This window comes from Macaca thibetana, chromosome 9, assembly GCF_024542745.1.
Source record: "Macaca thibetana thibetana isolate TM-01 chromosome 9, ASM2454274v1, whole genome shotgun sequence".
NCBI classification, from domain to species: domain Eukaryota; kingdom Metazoa; phylum Chordata; class Mammalia; order Primates; family Cercopithecidae; genus Macaca; species Macaca thibetana.
In genome coordinates this window covers 60521105-60540451 of record NC_065586.1, presented here as the reverse complement: position 1 = coordinate 60540451, position 19347 = coordinate 60521105, and the positions used below count along the sequence as shown (strand labels likewise).

General features: G+C 38.8%; 2 protein-coding genes across 8 annotated transcripts in view; one reads left to right on the top strand and one right to left on the bottom strand.

Moving 5' to 3' along the window:
• ASCC1 (activating signal cointegrator 1 complex subunit 1) overlaps positions 1-19347 on the bottom strand; it is an 885589-nt gene that overhangs the window by 817702 nt on the left and 48540 nt on the right. The gene's annotated exons all lie outside the window — the stretch shown is intronic.
• MCU (mitochondrial calcium uniporter) overlaps positions 1-19347 on the top strand; it is a 209767-nt gene that overhangs the window by 186921 nt on the left and 3499 nt on the right. For all 7 annotated transcript variants that reach the window (XM_050803657.1, XM_050803661.1, XM_050803656.1 and 4 more), the window contains 2 exons: positions 6663-6823; positions 9002-9205. In XM_050803657.1, coding sequence (XP_050659614.1) covers positions 6663-6823; positions 9002-9205 — 365 coding nt within the window. The remainder of the gene's footprint in view (positions 1-6662; positions 6824-9001; positions 9206-19347) is intronic.

Below are 19347 nucleotides of genomic sequence, written 5' to 3'. Positions count from 1 at the left end.
TGGCCTCCTCCTTTGTAGCCTGGTTCCTAACAGGCCACTGACCAGTACTGGTTTGCACCCCAGGGGTGGGGGACTGCTGCTGTAGGACATTCCTTCTTTTCAATCCTGCTTTTAGGAATTGGGTTTAGGCCTGGTAAGGTGGCTCACACCTGTAATCCCAGCACTTTAGGAAGCCGAGGCAGGAGGATTGCTTAAGACCAGGAGTTTGGGACCAGCCTGGGCAACACAGTGGCAACCAGCTTGGGCAACACATCTTTAAACAAAAAAAAAGAGAAAGAATTGGGTGTAACATAGAAAAGTTCTGAGTGAAACCCTGTTATGAAATTCCTCTATAATCTGGTCCACATCTACCTTTTAAAATGTTTTCTTTCCCTCTTACATGTTGCCTACTTTTTCTCCACTGTGTATTCCTTTATGGTTTCCTGAACTATGCCCTGTTCTTTCCCATCTCACTATTTGCTCACTTTCTTCTGCCTAAGATGCCTTTCTTCCTAACCCCCGTTTTCTCAAGTCAAAATTGTCAATATTGACTCTTCCAGTAAGCCTTTAATGATCATACTCTTTCCTTCTCTGACCCCTGACCAACCAAAAGTGATAAATATCTTCTCTGAATTTTGCTTCATCCTTTTCTTTGATGCTCTGAGGGAAGGCACTGTGATTTCATATTCCCCATTGATTCCATCTATATTGAGTGAATTAAATGTGTTCGCTGGGTAGCATTTTGATTGTGCAGAGGCCATATTCACTTTCTTTAAGCTAGATGAGAGGGGGCTAGCTGGGAGAAAGTATAGAAAAGTATCCTTAAATAGTAAGAATGGAAAGATATTCTTTACATACAGTTGACTGTTGAACAAAGCAGATTTGAAAAAACTTGCAAACGAACCACATAACCTAGAAATATCCAAAAAATTAAGAAAAGTTAAGTATGTCATGAATGCATGAAATATATGTAGATACAAGTCTATCTTATTTTATTTTATTTTGTTTTTGAGACGGAGTCTCTCTCTGTCCCCCAGGCTGGAGTGCAGCGGTGCAATCTCAGCACACTGCAACCTCTGCCTCCTGGGTTCAAATGATTCTCCTCCCTCAGCCTTCCTGTAACTGGGATTATAGGCACACATGTTTCACCATGTTGGCCAGGTGACCTCAAACTCCTGACCTCAGGTGATCCACCCACCTTGGCCTCCCAAAGTGCTGGGATTACAGGCCTGAACCACCACGCCCTTCCTATTTTTTATCATTTACTACCATAAAATATATACATATCTATTACAAAAAGTTAAAAATTATCAAAACGTATGCACACACAGACCATGCATGATGCCATTTGCAGTTAAGAGAAATGTAAAGATGCAGTATTTAATAATGTCTGCATAAAATTGACTCTAGTACATAGTATACTACTCTAGTGATTTCATAGCCACCTCTTGTTGCTGTTGCTGTAAACTCAAGTGTTTTTGATATCAGCTTAAAATGCTGTGTGATGCTAATTATCTCCTCATGGGTAGTTCATTTCTCCAGTAAATTGTCTATTGCAGTAAAAATTGATCTCTTGCAGTCCTTGAATTTTTTTGTGTGTTTAGTCCACCTTGAATAACACCATGGGACCTATATGAAGTGATGCTGGAAGTGCTCCCAAGAAGCAGAGAAAAGTGATGACATTGCAAGAAAAACTTGGATTGCTTGATATGTACCGTAGACTGAGGTCTGCAGCTACGGTTGCCCATCATTTTAGACAGATGATTTATCTTGCAAACAGACAATGTAAACTTACAATGTAAATAAATACAGTATAGCACTATAAATTTATTTTCCCTTTATGATTGTAATGTTTTCTTTTCTCTAGCTTACTTTACTGTAAGAATACAGTATATAATACATATATAAAACATTTGTTAATTATGTTATTGGTAAGGCTTCTGGTCCAGGTAGGCTAGTAGTTAAGTTTTTGAGGTTTCAAAAGTTGTAGGGGGGTGGTGCCCCAACCTCGCCCCCCAACCACATTGTTCAAGAGTCAACTGTAGTAAGGCATTATCGAATCAGATTTTATGAACTTGGAATAATTAAACATGTAGACCAGGGACAGTTAGCCATATATCAGCTATGCTAATGTGTTTTTCTTCTTTATTCCCTGATTCTCAGGCTAGAAGTTCTCTTTAAAATAACAGAAGTACAGGTCCTATTTTACTGAGGTGTGTTTTTGTGTGAATTGCCTAGAGAGTTCATCTGTTTAGATTTTCTATTGGTAACATTCCGAAAGTTCACTAAAATATTTCTATATAAAGTATAACAATCAGGAAAGTTAAGATGTGAGTTTCCATATATTATGTTGTCAAAAACTAAAGGTATTTTAATCAATTAATAAATACCAACCATTTCTGTAATAACTGTATTTTTTAAACAGAAATGAATGTTTAGTTTTTTAAATAAAGCTTTTCTCAAATTGAATAAGAAAAGGTAGAAATTGAAAAAACAGGGGATTGTATTTGATTCCCTGGTGATTTGGCAGCCTAAAACAACCCATTGCTTTATCTGTATCCAGGAACTGTGGAGTATCTACCTTGCTTTTCTAGAAGTAAATTAGGGTATGAAGCTTGCAAGGGTCAAAAATCTGTAATTCATGGAAATAATCGTAAATTGAAGTGTGGACTTTAGTAACTCAGTAGCAGCATTGGTGTAGAATTTCAAAAGACCTTTTTAATGTTTAGATATACACATCATAGCTCTCTTAGTTCTGTTATTCTATAGTGAGATTATGCCATCAGATACCATCTCTCACAGAAACTCAATATGATTTTAAATCCATAAACACTTTGTTTTCCTTGATCTTAAATTTAATTATTTTTTTGAGACAGGGTCTCACTCTGTCACCCAGGCTGGAGTGCAGTGGCGTGATCACAGCTCTTTGCAGCCATGACCTCCCAGGCTCAAGCAGATCCTCCCACCTCAGCATCCCAAGTAGCTAGGACTACAAGCACACGCCACCATGCCTGGCAAATTTTTTTTTTTTGTAGAGATGAGGTTTCCCTATGTTGCCCAGGCTGTGTTTTCCCTGTTTTTTTTTTTCTTTTCTTTTTTCTTTTTTTTTTTTTTTTTTTGAGACGGAGTCTCGCTTTGTGGTCCAGGCTGGAGTGCAGTGGCCGGATCTCAGCTCACTGCAAGCTCCGCCTCCCGGGTTTACGCCATTCTCCTGCCTCAGCCTCCCGAATAGCTGGGACTACAGGCACCCGCCACCTCGCCCAGCTAGTTTTTTGTATTTTTTAGTAGAGATGGGGTTTCACCGTGTTAGCCAGGATGGTCTCGATCTCCTGACCTCGTGATCCGGCCGTCTCGGCCTCCCAAAGTGCTGGGATTACAGGCTTGAGCCACCGCGCCCGGCTTTTTTTTCTTTTCTTTTCTTTTTTTGAGATGGAGTCTCGCTCTGTTGCCCAGGCTAGAGTGCAGTGGTGCAATCTCGGCTCACTGCAAGCTCTGCCTCCCGGGTTCATGCCATTCTCCTGCCTCAGCTTCCCGAGTAGCTGGGACTACAGGTGCCCGCCACCATGCCCAGCTAATTTTTTTGTATTTTTAATAGAGATGGGGTTTCACCATGTTAGCCAGGATGGTCTCGATCTCCCGACCTCGTGATCCGCCCTCCTTGGCCTCCCAAAGTGCTGGGATTACCGGCATGAGCAACTGCGCCTGGCCTTTCCCTGGTTTTTAAACATAGTAAAGAAAATCTTTTTTTCTCCTTTTGATAAAATGCAAAGTAGGCTCAAATTTTGTTTCTACCTTGTGTCTTTCTGTCCCTGGTTGAGGAAGGTATTGCTGGCATCCAAGGTACCACCACTCTTTTTCAGCTGAAGGTACCACCACTCTTTTTCAGCTGACTACAGTAAGAGAGTGGTTTGAAATTCTGTATTTAAGAGGGATGCCATTCATTGAATAAGCATGTTCCTTTGCCCTGTGTTGCAACGCTTTAGTGGAAGGGCTAAATGGAGGAAAGAGATAGAAGGCACTAGGTTTAGGATGTTTAAGAGGAATAATACTAGAGTTTCTTTGTGTTTTTTTGTTTTTTGTTTCGTTTTGAGGCTGGGGTACAGTGGCGCAATCTCGACTCACTGCCACCTCCACCTCCTGGGTTCAAGCGAGTCTCCTGCCTCAGCCTCCCCAGTAGCTGGGATTACAGGCGTGCACCACCATGCCCGGCTAATTTTTGTATTTTTAGTAGAGATAAAATTTCATCATGTTGGCCATACTGGTCTAAAACTCCTGACCTCGTGATTTGCCCACCTTGGCCTCCCAAAGTGCTGGGATTACAGGTCGTGCCCAGCCAATACTATAGTTTTATATATACATGGAGAAGATGGAACAAATCTGCTTTATCTAATAAAATAGTTCATGAAAGGGGACTGAACTTGCAGAAGAAATTTAATATTGGTATAGTAGAAGCACTGTAATGTAGCCACAGGCCTAGAAATCAGGAGACGTGGACTCTACCCCTTACTGTGCCATTCTGGACAAGTTACTTCAGCCTCCTAGAGTGCAGTTTCTTCTTCTGGTAACTTTGGACAGTTTTAGGCTATATGCAAATGTGAGCAGCAGCTTTGGTACAAGGAAGACACTGTTGACATAGATGACTTCTGGAACTCAAAGTGCTCTTCCTTTTATGTTCCCATTAATTCAGCACACATTTACTGAGGCATACAAGATACCCAGCTAGGTGCTATATCCCGTTTTACTATATCGGCTCTTCTCTAATCCAGTTTGCTACCTTCTTTTGAATTTTTTCATTGATCGAACTTCTATAATAACTGTACTAAAGGACATCCTTAAAGAATGTTCGAAATACATGGTTAATTCTGACTGTGGCTTGTTTTGTTTAGAAGAGTGCTACCCTTATGCTGTACCTAACATTGAAAGCTAGTAAGAATCTAAAAAAAAAAGTGCTTTAAAAAAAAAATGGACAGCTTTAGTCAGCAGAGTTTTTATTTGATTCTGAAAACATAATTTTTAGATTTCTAGAAATACATGCTACTCATAGTAGAGGATATTGAATGAAAGAACTTAATCTTTCACCCTTTCAGTTGTTCTCATAACTTCATACCCTTTAGACCATGATACTGAGGCTCCTACAGCTATTCTCTGTCTTTCCTCATCAGGAATGAATAAAAGTTGGTATACTAGGGAGAAGAAGAATGAGAGTTAAGATTATTAGAATGGGCCAGGCACGGTGGCTCACGCCTGTAATCCCAGCATTCTGGGGGGTTGAGGTGGGTGGATCACGAGGTCAGGAGATAGAGACCATCCTGGCTAACACGGTGAAATCTCGTCTCTACCAAAAATTACAAAAAATTAGCCCGGCATGGTGGCAGACACCTGTAGTCCCAGCTACTACTCAGGAGGCTGAGGCAGGAGAATGGCGTGAACCTGGGAGGCAGAGCTTGCAGTGAGCGAGATTGCACAACTGCACTCCAGCCTGGGTGACAGAGCGAGACTCCGTCTCGAAAAAAAAAAAAAAAAAAAAAAGATTATTAGGATGATGGCATTTTTATTTATGCCTTTGTATTTGCAAATTTGAAATACTATATATTTTTCCCTTAGGACTTACTAAGGGGAAAAAAATCAATTAAAATGGCAGGACTACAGATAAATTATAGTCACCATTTTAATAAGCATAATAATCAGATTGATTCTAAACCTCTCTACTAGTTTTTAACAGTTGCTTTAATTTTGTCTTTATCTAATGAAGATCATTATTATTTGTATTATTTTTCTTAATGTTAATCATACCCTCATTTGTAGCATTTAGACTTCCAAGAATATAATGGTAGGTATTTGTTTCAAATTTTTTTAGTTACCCAAATACGAATTTACTTTTTTTTTTTTTTTTTGAGGCAGAGTCTTGCTCTGTCTCCCAGGCTGGAGTGCAGTGGTGCAATCTCGGCTCACTGCAAGCTCTGCCCCCCGGGTTCACGCATTTCCCTACCTCAGCCTCCTAAGTAGCTGGGTCTACAGGCGCCCGCCACCACACCCAGCTGATTTTTTGTATTTTTTTTTTTTTTAGTAGAGACGGGGTTTCACTGTGTTGACCAAGATGGTCTTGATTCCCTGACCTCGTGATCATTTGCCTGCCTTGGTCTCCCAAAGTGCTGGGATTACAGGCGTGAGCCACCGGGCCCAGCCATGAATTAACTTTTTACATTTGTGGACAACTTTTTTGTTTTAACAAAAACTATAGGCTGGGCATGGTGGCTCACGCCTGTTACACCAGCACTTTGGGAGGCCAAGGCAGGCAAATTGCTTGAGCCCGGGAGTTTGAGACCAGCCTGGGCAACATGGTGAAAACTTGTCTGTACAAAAAATACAAAAATTAGCCAGGCTTGTGGCTGGTGCGCACCTGTAGTCCCAGCTATTCAGGAAGCTAACCTCAGAGGATTGCTTGAGCCCTGGAGGTAGGGGCTGCAGTGAGCCAAGATCACACCACTACACTCCAGCCTGGGTGATAGAGTAAGACATTGTCTCAAAAAAAAAAAAAAAAAAAAAGAGAACTATTACTTTCCTTCAGTTTAACACGGAAGGCGAGATACCTATAATGGATCAGTCTGCCTCATGTGATAGTCCTAGGAATAGTAATCATTTAAGGCATACATTTTTTAAAAAATGTAACTCCTTTGTTTCAGACCTGTTAAGTCATGAAAATGCAGCAACGCTGAATGATGTAAAGATGTTGGTCCAGCAGCTATACACTACACTGTGCATTGAGCAGCACCAGTTAAACAAGGAAAGGGAGCTTATTGAAAGACTAGAGGATCTCAAAGAGCAGCTGGCTCCCCTGGAAAAGGTAAAACTTCAAATCTCAGGTTTTTCACCTTACCTGTGTTTTTTCCAGAGCATATATGTTTCTGTTTTTTCTTGTAAGTTTTATGCAGTTGAGTCATGTCAATCAAATTAGTTCTTTAGTTTATGGGACTGAACCATAAAAAAGTTTAAGTCAAAGCTAAGAAAGGGCTGAAAAAGGAATCGTTTGGAGCCTTGATAATGGACTTAAGAGCTTTCAGTTCTGAATGTACTGCCCTTAACCAGATTTACCACCTTTAAAATTAAGATCAGAATAATTGCTGATCAGGAAAGGCTCTTGAGTATAGTGGATAATTATTTTAGCCAAGTTAAGAAGGAATATTACAGTTGGCCCTCTGTTATCTGTAGGTTCTACATTCGCAGATTTAACCAACCTCAGATAGAAGATATTTGGTAGGGGGTGAGGGGACAATAAAACATAACAAGGCTGGGCATGGTGGCTCACACCTGTAATCCCAACGCTTTGGGAGGCCAAGGCAGGCCGATCACCTGAGGTCAGGAGTTTGAGACCAGCCTGCCCAACATGGCAAAACTCCATCTCTACTAAAAATATAAAAATTAGCCAGGCGTCATGGCATCATTTGCCTATAGTCCCAGCTACTCAGGAGGTTGAGGCACAAGAATCACTTGAACCCAGGAGGCAGAGGTTGCAGGGAGCCAAAATTGCACTACTGCACTCTAGCCTGGACGACAGAGCAAGACTCTGTCTCAAAAACAAACAAAACAACAACAACAAAAAAGAATACAAATTTTAAAAATCAATACAATAACTACATAGCATTTACATTGTATTATAAGTAACTAGAGATGATTTAAAGCATATGGGAATATATGTATAGGTTATATGCAGATACCATCCCATTTTATATAAGGGACTTTAACATTTATGTATTTTGATATCTTGGTTTGGGGGGTATCCTGGAACCAATTCACCACAGATACCTAGGGACAACTGTATATAGACTATTATGCAACTATTAAAGGGACTATATAGATTTTATTTGCCATAGAAACCAAATTATAAAATAATATGCATACTATGATCCAGTTTTTAAATGTATTATGTATATACCTATACGCATTTATATATATACATACACAAAGAAATCAGAAGGAATACGTTCCAAAATGCTAGTACAGTAGTCGGGTTATGACTGATTTTTCTTTACACGTTTCTGAATGTTTACAATGAATATATGTTACCTTTATTTTTTCTATGATATTTCAATTTTAAGAAATCAGATTGTAAGGAGTAAGGAAGGGAACAAAGACTCTTAGTCGTTTGCATTTTCTGATTCCTGAAAAAGAATTTTCATCGTTTATAGAATATTTACTATGTTTCGTGAATTGTGCTAGTATTTTACCTATATTTTCTTATTTAGTCTTCGGAACAACTCTTTAATGAAGTTAATGGTGATTTGCAGATCAAGGCTCTGAATTGAGCTGCTTTAAATCCAGAGTCCGTGTTCTGTCCCTAGTATATCACTGGAGTTAAAACTGAGAATAGATTAAATTGTGTATGCAACAGTGAAAGAATATAGGTATGTGTGCATTTCCCTCTTTCAGAGAAGATAATCTTGTGATTGGATGAAGACCTGTTAAAACTGAGTTATTCATGCCCATATTTTCACCCACTTCTAGGGTGAAACATAAAATACAAATGCCCTAAATAGTAGTTATGCTTACATGTATATATATATTTTTCAAGGCGGTTTCATTCATTCACCCAGGCTGGAGTGCAGTGGTATGATCTTGACTCACTGCATCCTCCAGTTCCTGGGCTCAAGCGATCCACCCACCTCAGCCTCCCGATAGCTGGGACTACAGGGATGTGCCACCATGCCCTGCTAATTTTTGTATTTTTTGTAGAGATGGGATTTCGACATGTTGCCCAGGCTGGTCTTGAACTCCTGGGCTCAAGCAAGCTGCCCACCTTGACCTACCAAAATGCTGGGATTACAGATGTGAGCCACTGCATCTGGCCTAAGATATTTTATTCAGTGAAAACTGCAGATACTATTTAGGAAGACAAGCTATATTTACTAGAACTGAGACTTGTGTCTTGATTATGAGCCCTGTTTCTTTAGTGAACATAGAACAGTTTAAACCTTTTTAAATTGGTGTTATGTCAAAATGCCTTACAATTATGTGTGCCCAATAGGTACGAATTGAGATTAGCAGAAAAGCTGAGAAGAGGACCACTTTGGTGCTATGGGGTGGCCTTGCCTACATGGCCACACAGTTTGGCATTTTGGCCCGGCTTACCTGGTGGGAATATTCCTGGGACATCATGGAGCCAGTAACATACTTCATCACTTATGGAAGTGCCATGGCAATGTATGCATATTTTGTAATGACACGCCAGGTAAGAATTCCTCTTCAAGTAACTTTTTATGAGCTAGTAATCAAGTTTTAATTTTCAAAAGAGTTTTCTCTTTTTTCTCATTTTCTAAGGCCAGTTTTCTTTAAGTACTCATCCTTTACACACATACACACACGTGTGCCACTTGTGTATTAGGCAATATTCCAAGCAAGTGCTATAGATTGAGAGGTAGATAAAAGACATGGATGACAGTTGCGTCTCATATTTAATATGGCTGCTGTTGAACATATGCATTTTCTTTCTGTTGTTAGATCAGTGGTCACAACCTATTTGTGTTTGAGAAAATGACAGCACAAGAATGTTATTTAACCTATCTTGGCCTTCCAAATGTGTCTAATAGAGAAGAAAGTAAACTGTTTTATGTCCTACAATTGCTTGCTCAGACTTTTTAGCACCTAGTGGCATGTCTGGCTCATACTAGTCACTGTGAACAGAACTGAACAGTCACATCATTCTTATCTGATCACAGCTCTGGGCATGGCTTGCATCTGTCTGTGACATTTCTCTCTCTGTCTCTCTGTGTGTGTGTGTGTGTGTGTGTGTGTGTATCTTTAGCGCTTGCTCTCTTGTGCTCTCTCTCTCTTCTCTCTCATTTACACACACTTTTAATGGCTTCTTTTTATCTACTGATTTAAGTCCAAACTCCTTAGCCTGGGTATTTATAACAGGTTGCTATCTGTCCTTTTCAGATGTCTCTCAACTCCTCTGTGTATGTTCTAAACAAGCCAAATTCTATTCTCTATTCCCCACAGTGACCTGAGTTTTCCACCCTTTTGTTCCTTACTTCACATCATTCTTTCAACTGGGAAAGTTCTCCCTGTTGATCTCTACCTGTCATCTTTCAAGGTTTACTTAAATGTTTATCTTTCATGAACCTTTGACCAATTCCTTGTAGCTAACTTTGATCTCTCCCTCTTCTAAATTCCTATAACATATTGTGCCCCTCATTTTACTCATCCCATGTGCTCCCTTTTATTGTAATTATTATATGCTTTCTTTTTCTCTGTGCTAGACTGTAGTATCTTTTTTTTTTTTTTTGGAGACGGAGTCTGTCACCCAGGCTGGAGCACAGCGGCACGATTTCTGCTCACTGCAAGCTCCTCTGCCTCCTGGGTTCACGCCATTCTCCTGCCTCAGCCTCCTGAGAAGCTGGGACTACAGGCACCTGCCACCAAGCCCAGCTAATTTTTTTATATTTTTAATAGAGATGGGGTTTCATCGTGTTCAACAGGATGGTCTCGATCTCCTGACCTCGTGACCCGCCCGCCTCAGCCTCCCAAAGTGCTGGGATTATAGGCGTGAGCCACCGCACCCAGCCTAGACTGTAATATCTCTTGAGGCTAAGCATTTGGTTTTATTCAGTTCTTATTTCTAAGATCTTATTTCTAAGACTTAAGTCTTAAAAGTCTAAAAGACTTAGACTTAAGTCTTTTAGATAAAAGGCACATGTTACACAGTGATTTATATCTACATTCCCTTAGGCACTGTGTAACATGTGCCTTACATCTAAAATACTAAATGAACTGAACATATCAAATAAATGACACAATGCTTTGGGAGGCCAAGGCAGGAGGATCACTTGAAGCTAGGAGTTTGCAACATAGCAAGACCCTGTCTCTACCAAAAAACAATTTTTTTTAATTAGCCAGGTGTGGTGGCATATGCCTATAGTCCTAGCTACTTGAGAGGCTGAGGCAGGAGGATCACTTGAGGCCAGGAGTTTGAGGTTACAGTGAGCTGTGATCATGCCCCTGTACTCCAGTGACAGTGCAAGACCCTGTGTCATAAGTAAATAGATATATAACAGCCATGTTTTCAGCCAAACACTAATTTTTTCCAGTTATACCTTAAATCTAATGATCACCCTTGATATATCTCTTGCTGATTAATTGGGTACAAAATGGTGGTATTTCCTTGTGGAATTTGCATTTCCTTGATTACTGAAGAGGTGAAGCATTCTTTCCACTGTGAGATACCCATACCTTTTGCTTGGTCATTACTGTTAAGTACCTTTTGCTAAGCCTTATTATGTGTTAAGCATTTTACATCTAGTAACATAAGTACATATATTCATATATTTAACCTCAACCCTGTAAGTATTTATATATCCCCATTCCATAGATGAGGAAACTGAGTCTCCAAGAGGTTAAGTAATCTGCCCAAACATTATATCTAGTTCACTGTAGGACAAGGAATTGAACCCAGATTAGTGTGACTCTGTAGGCTGCTCACTTTCTACTCAATTATACTGCCTTCCGTTTAGTTCATTTATGAGGAGTAACTTTTGAAAACTATAATTAGAATAGAAATAAAAATATATTGGGGAAATAATTACTGCTTACAAAAAGCTGTTTTGTAAATGTTTTCTGTATTAGACTTTGAATACAGTGTTACCACTTTCTCCCTTTTCATGCTGCTGTAGAATCTTTAATGCCTTACCTGTCCTACTAGTTAAATGCTCCATTCTGTGATTCCCAAAATAGTCTTGCTGCCCTCAAGTGACAAGTTGCAAAATAGCAGTAGTAAACAATTTAGTCACTATTCACTTATGAATAGGAAAACAGTGACCAAATAAAATGTAGTTTTCACATTAAATATTTTAACTAACATATCCATCTTAATACCCCGAAGCAAATGCCTGTTCAGTGGCATTTAAACTCTTCTAAACTGCTGTTACTATGAGTTGCTGTACTTGTTAGCAATCTAAATATATGCCAATAATATGTTAAGTTCCAAAGAATCTTTCTAAGATGGCAAGCTCCTTGAAATCATAAAATCAAATGGAATATTGAGTATTGTTGATTAATATTTCAGTAGAACCTGAGTACTGATTTCTACTATGTAGAAAAGGAGCTGGGCAGTAAGACTTGCCTGTGGGAGCTGTGTCATCGTGCACATGGGCCAGCCGCCCCACTATCTGGCCCATGCCTTTTCAATGAAGGGGATGATATTGCCTCATGGGAGTGAGCATTGATTCTTGGGGAGTAAAAACATTTTACATATTACAATGCATAAACAGATAAACAGTATATTAAACCTCCTTTGGGAAGTAGGAGTAATCAGGAAAAAATGCCTTAAAAGGCTACTTAGGGGGGCAATAATGAAAAAAGTGTTCATAAATAGTGACCTAGCCTTTAATACCCTTTACCTCCTCAATTCCAATAACCATCATTTATATTGTATTCCAGCAAACCACTTCAATGGCTGTTCAGGGCCTTCTTTCCTAGAACTGTCCCACTTATAATATAAATTAGTATGTTAATTTCTGATAATTTATTTTCTTTCTAGACCTTTTATTCACTCACTCACTCCTTTGACCTCATCCAGACCTTTAAGCTACTGGCATCTTTCTCTTAACTTTTTACTATCACCTTCCTCCTGTATCACTTCCTTTTCTGTCCGATTTAAACTGCGTTGTCATTCTCTTGTTAGTATCCTACCATCCCTGCCCTTTTGTCTTTCTACAGTATATACTCCATAAACTCCTAATATTGGATTAATCTAGTCCTTTATCCTATCTATGTCTAGGCTATTAAATATTGCTAGAGAAAAATCATGTCATAGTGTAGAACGGGCCACTGCTTGTGTTTCTAATCACGTTTTCTTCCCTCATATCCCCATAGTAGTTATTCTAAGACTTCACATCAAGATCCCCATCCCACCCTTAACCTTACCTCCTACTTCTCCTAGAAAATTGAAATTAACAGATAGAAGCTTTCTAATTCTTAAGACTGTAAATGCAACTATATCTGTACCGAATTTTACACTATTTCCATCAAATTCCAAGAAGAGGTGGCATTTTCCTATTTAGGGCTAGCCCCTCCACATGTTCTTAGTCCCGTTCCTTCCTCCTAGTATCTTATTCCAATTTATTTTTTGTATTCCCTGTGTTTTCAACCTCTCCCTCTGACTTTCTTTTCTAATGAAATTATCTGTATCTTTTCTCACTTACTATCAAATCACTATTTTTTTTTTTTTTTTTTTTTGAGACAGGGTTTTACTCTGTCTCTTAGGCTTGAATGCAGTGGCATAATCACAGCTCACTGAAGCATCTACCTCCCAGACCCAAGCAATTCTCCCACGTCAGCCTCATGAGTACCTGAGATTGTAGGCATGTTCCACCATCCCCAGCTAATTTTTAAAAATTTTTTATAGACAGGGTTTCCCTACATTGCCCAGGCTGGTCTCGAACTCCTGAGCTCAAGTGATCCTGCACCTCAGCCTCTCAAAATGCTAGGATTACAGGCATGAGCCACTGCACCCAGCCCAAATCACAGAAATTTTAGAAGAGTCTAGTACATAGTTGCTCAGTAAATGCTGGTTGCCCAAAAGAGGAAGCACAGAATAGATTTGAATAAACTTAATTAGTGTGTATATTTACATCCTAAGGGAACACAGGTGAATAGCCTAGTAACAGCATGTTAGATGAATGTAGAGGGCTTTCCCTCAAGTTCTTAATCCACTAATTATCCTTTCAGTCGATTCAGACCTCGATTTTATTCATTTTAAAAAGGTTTCCACAAACACTTTAGCTATCAGTCTTCCAGTATCTATTATCTGTCATCATCAATAATTAAATATTTACTCTGTTTCTAGTTGTAGCATACTAGGCAATCAACCAGTCCTTCCACTAAGAAAAGTTAGAATTGTTAGACAAAACAATACACATCTGCTTGAAGATACTAGAGAACTAACAAAATAGCAAAAATTGCTAGGTGAGGGTCTAAATAAGAAGAGTTCCAGGAAGATGAGACTAGTATTTAGGTGTGCTTTTTCCTCTGGTAATTTATGCTAATTGAGGAGGGTATAGTGGAGAGGCCAAGAAGCTGAGCCACACTTGTTAGCCTAGAGGAACCGCAGCCTTAGAGATTGGTGTCTAATGATCACTAGAGTAGGTGAAACAGAAACCGTCTTGCTTTGATTTGGAACCTGTAAAGGCTACCATTGTAGAATAAGGATGAACCTGTTATAGGCTCTCTCAAGTACTGTAGCTCATCTTTCATTCATCTCAATCCTGTAAATTAGATTGAGGTAGTCTTGGAATAATGGTAATCCCCGAGTGCTGATGCTCACAGGTTTAATGCAGAAGCAAACATAAATCATCCCTGGTAGGAGATAACATTATTCTAAACCTTAAATTACTTCTACAAATAATTTTGCTTTTTTATTTTTTTATTTTTATTTTATTTTATTTTTTTAAGACAGGGTCCCACTCTGTTGCCCAGGTTGGAGTGCAGTGGCACAATCATGACTCACTGCAGCCTCAAACTCCGAGGCTCAAGCAGCCCTCCCTCTTAGCTTCCTGAGTAGCTGGGACTACAAGCACGTGCCACCATGCCCAGCTAGGGTTTTTTTGGCATTTTTTGGAAAGCTGTAGTTTCTCCGTGTCACTCTGACTGGTCTCAAACTCCTGGGCTCAAGTGATCTGTCTGCCTCGGCCTCCCAAAGTGCTGGATTACAGGTGTGAGCCACCGTGTCTGGCCAGTTTTGCAAACATTAAATTAGACATACAATAAAAATAAGCAGATACACAAATACCTACAGAAACAATAGACATTACAGACACAAGGACTCCAGATATTGGTATTATCAGACATAGCCTTTAAAATAAATATACTTACTATATTCAGGGAGATAAACAACAAGGTTGAGAATATTGGCAGATAACTTGATTTTTTTTTTTAAAGAACCCATTGAAAAATTTTAGAAATGAAATATAATGGATGAGTTTAATAGTAGATTAGACGTGACCTTGAGTGAGGCACAAGAAACTATTCAAAATGAAGTGTGCAGATACAGAAAGATGTAAAATATAGGAAAGGATAAGAGACACAGGACACAGTGGAAAGGCCTAATATATATTTAATTTTATTGGAGTCTCGGAGAAGAGAGAGAGGATGGGAAGAAAAAATATTTAAATAAAGAGTATAGGCTGAGAATTTTCCAAAATGATGAAAGACATCCATTTACAGATTTAAGAATTCCAACCAATATCAACCAATATAAAAACTGGGCGCAGTGGCTCACGCCTGTAATCCCAGCACTTTGGGAGCCCGAGGTGGGCAGATCACTTGAAGCCAGGGGTTTGAGACCAGCCTGGCCAACATGGTGAAACCCCTTCTCTACTAAAAATACAAAAATTAGCTGGGCATGTTGGCGCACATCTCTAATCCCAGCTACTCAGGAGGCTGAGGCATGAGGATCAGTTGAACCTGAGAGACAGAGGTTGCAGTGAACTGAGATCACACCACTGCACTCCAGCCTGGATGATAGAGCGAGACTCTGTATCAAAAAAATAAAATAAAAATAAAAAAGGAAATTTCCATTGAGACATATTGGTAGTAAAACTTCAAAAGCCAAAGCCAAATGGAAAAATCTTAAAAGCAGCCAAAGAGAGAAAAAGTTTGCCTTCAAAGGAGTCCCTGTTAGACTGAATGCTGACTTCTCAGTAGCAGCAGTGAAAGCCAATGGGATAGTATCTTCAATTTTTAGAAAGAAAATAACTGTCATCTTAGAATTCTATACTCAGCAAAAAATATCTTTCCAAAATAAAGACATTTTCAGACAAACAGAATTTGTCACCATCAGATCTGCACTGAAGGAGATACTAACAGATGTTCTTTGGGCAGAAGAAAGATTATCACACATGAAAAGTCAGAAAAGCAGAAAGGAATAAAGAGCAACAAAAATGGTAAACCTGTGAGTGATGAGTCTAAACAAATATTAAATATATAAAACCATTATAATAAACTCTTAAGGAATTTAAGATATAGAGAGAATTAAAATATGCGACAACAGGCCGGGCTCATGCCTGTAATCCCAGCACTTTGGGAGGCTGAGGCAGGCAGATCATTTGAGGTCAGGAGTTTGAGACCAGCCTGGCCAACATGGCGAAACCCCGTCTTTACTAAAAATACAAAAAATTCAGCTGGGCATGGTGGCACACACCTGTAACCCCAACTACTGGGGAGACTGACGCATGAGACTTGCTTGAACCCAGGAGGTGGAGGTTGCAGTGAGCCGGGATCACGCCATTGCACTCCAGCCTGGGTGACAGAGTGAGACTCTGTCTCAAAAATAAATAAATAAATAAATAAATAAATAAGATTAAATATGCAACAACAATGACATATATGTCTGGAGCAGGCAAATAGACTTAAAATGTTCTAATATTCCTTCATTGTCTGGGAATAAGGTAGAAGTACCACTCCTGTTCACCTTTGAAGAGGAGGCCCTAGCCAGTGCAGAAGGCAAGAACAGAATATGGAAGATACAAGGATTGGAAAGAAAGAAAACTGACACTTAGAGATTTTGTACATGAAAAAATACAGGAGAAATGTACAGATAATTGGTTAGGATCCGTAAGTGAGTTTCATAAGGTTATTGGATACAAGGTCAATGTATGTAAATCAATTGCATATCTATATGCTAGCAACAAATGGTTAGAAAATGAAAATATTTTAAAGCTGCACCTTAAAATTACTTTTAAAAATACATAGACCACATGTAGAAGGCAAAGAAGGGGGGAAAACCCTAGAAATATATTGTATAAAAAATGGATAAGACTCTATCCAAACATGTCAATTCTACCCAACTGATCCATTAGATTCAGTGCAATCCCAGTCAGTCAAAAACCCAACAGATTTGGGGATTGGGGAAGAGATTTGAATAGACTGCTTCTAAAACTGATATGGAAATGTAAAAGACTAAGAAAAGCCAATAAACTCTTGAAGAAAAACTGGGTAAGAGGATTTGCTCTATTAGATATGAAGACTACAGCTTTAGTTATAACACTTCAATGACAGTGGCACAAATATAGACCTATAGAATAGAAGAGTATAGAAACAGACCCAATGTAAATGAACTTTTGATTTTAAAAAGTGATAGGTCATGCCTGTAATCCCAGCGCTTTGGGAGGCCAAGGTGGGAGAATCAATCACTTGAGGCCAGGAGTTCATGACCGGCATGGACAACATAGTGAGACCCTATTGCTAAAAGAATTTTTTTAATTAGTTGAGTGTGGTGGCGTGCACCTGTAGGTACCAGCTACTCAGGAGGCCAGGGTGAGAGGATTGCTTGAGCCCAGGAGTTTGAGGTTGGAGTGAGCTATGATTATACCACTGTACTCCAGCCTTGGTGGCAGAGTGAGACTCAAAAATAAACAAACAAAAAAGATGGCCCTACAAAAGAAAGGAGAGTCTTCTTCAATCAATGGTGCTAGGATAATTGCATGCCTATATTAAAAAATGAAATAACCCCATTTTATACTATAAACAAGAATAAATTCCAGGTAAATTATAGATCTGAATGTGATAGGTAATGTAATAAAACTCCTATAAGAGAATATCTTAATGACTATAGAGAATGATTTCTGACACAGAATGAAAAGCACTAACCATACAGGATAAGAATGGTAAAGTAAGCCAGGCACTGTGGTGTGTGCCTGTAATCCCAGCTACTTGGGAGGCCGAGATGGGAGGATTGCTTGAACCCAGGAGTTTGAGGCCAGCCAACATAGCAAAATCCCATATCACAAAAGAGAAAGAATGATAAATTAGACTACATTAAATTATTATCTGTTTATTAAAGAACACCATGAAGAAGGTAAACAGGCTAGAAGGAGATACTTGCAGTATGTATAACCTACAAAGGATCTATATCCAGAATATAAAAACAAATTCTACAGATCAGTAAGAAGGTGACAGAATCCACTAGAAAAAATGGCAAGAGATCTGGACAGGCATTTCTAATAAAGGATATGCAAATGGCCAATAATAGATTAAATGAAAAGGCCTCAGCCTCTTAGGGATCAGGAAAATGCTGTGTATCTCCAAGAGAAATGAAAACATACATCCACACAAAAGCTTGTACACAAGTGTTCACAGCAGGATTGTACATAATAGCCCCAACATGGAAACAATCCAAATGCTATCAACTGAGGAATGGATAAATAAAATGTGGCATAACTATTAATGGAATGTTATTTGGCAATAAAAATAAATGAAATACTGATACATGCCACAAATGAATGAACCTTGAAAATGTTATGGTAAGTGAAAGAAGCCAGATACAAAAGGCCATGTATTGTATGATTCCACTTATATGAAATATCTAGAATAGACAAATTATAGAGGCAGAAGATAAATTAGTAGCTGCCTAGAACTGGGAGTTTCGGGGAAAAGGAGAATTGACTGTCACAGGGTATGGAGTTCTTTTTTGGGGTGATGAAAATGTTCTAAAATTGTAGCAATGATTGTACAACTCTGTGACTATATATAAACCATTCAGCATTATACTTTAATTGGGTAAATTGTATGGTGTGTGAGTTATATCTCATTAAAGCTTTTTTTTTAAATGAGATAGTATTTCATACACAGCAGAATGGCTAACATCTTTTAAACCAGCAATATCAAGTATTGGCAAGGATGTGGAATGATGGTACCTCTCATAATCCTGCTGGTAGGAATATAATTGGTACAGCCATTTTGGAAACTGTTTAACATCACTTCTTACATTTGAACACATGCATACCCTGTGATCTAAGATTTTCCACTCCTAGATATATCTCCAGCAGAAGAGATAAATCCAGAAATGCTTTTGGCAGCATTATTAGTAAGAACCAAAACAACCCAAAAGCTTATCAATAGTAGAATGGTTAAATAAACTACGATGAAGTCATACAATATAATATAATGGAAATGAATAGACGGCAGCTACACACAAAAGGTGAATTTCACAAACATAATGTTGAGTGCAAGTAGCCATATAAATATGTACTGTATGACTCCATAAAATTCATAAAACAGGTAACACTAAGTTGTGGAACTTAGGAATACATGCTTAAGGAGGTAAGTTATAAAGAAAGCAAGAAAACAATTACCATAAAAGTCAAGAGACTGATTACTTTGGGGGAAAGAAGTGTGAGTAATTGGAAAGGGGCAAGAGGGAGTTTCTGGATTGTTGGCAGTGGTCTATTTTTATAAAATCTGGTGATGAGTAACATGTTCATTGTGTGTTGATTCATTGTGATGTACATTTTGTGTGTACTGCTCTGTATGTTTCACAGTAGAAATGTTCAGGTAGTAATTAAATACTTAACACAGCACATGTCAGCATACATGTGT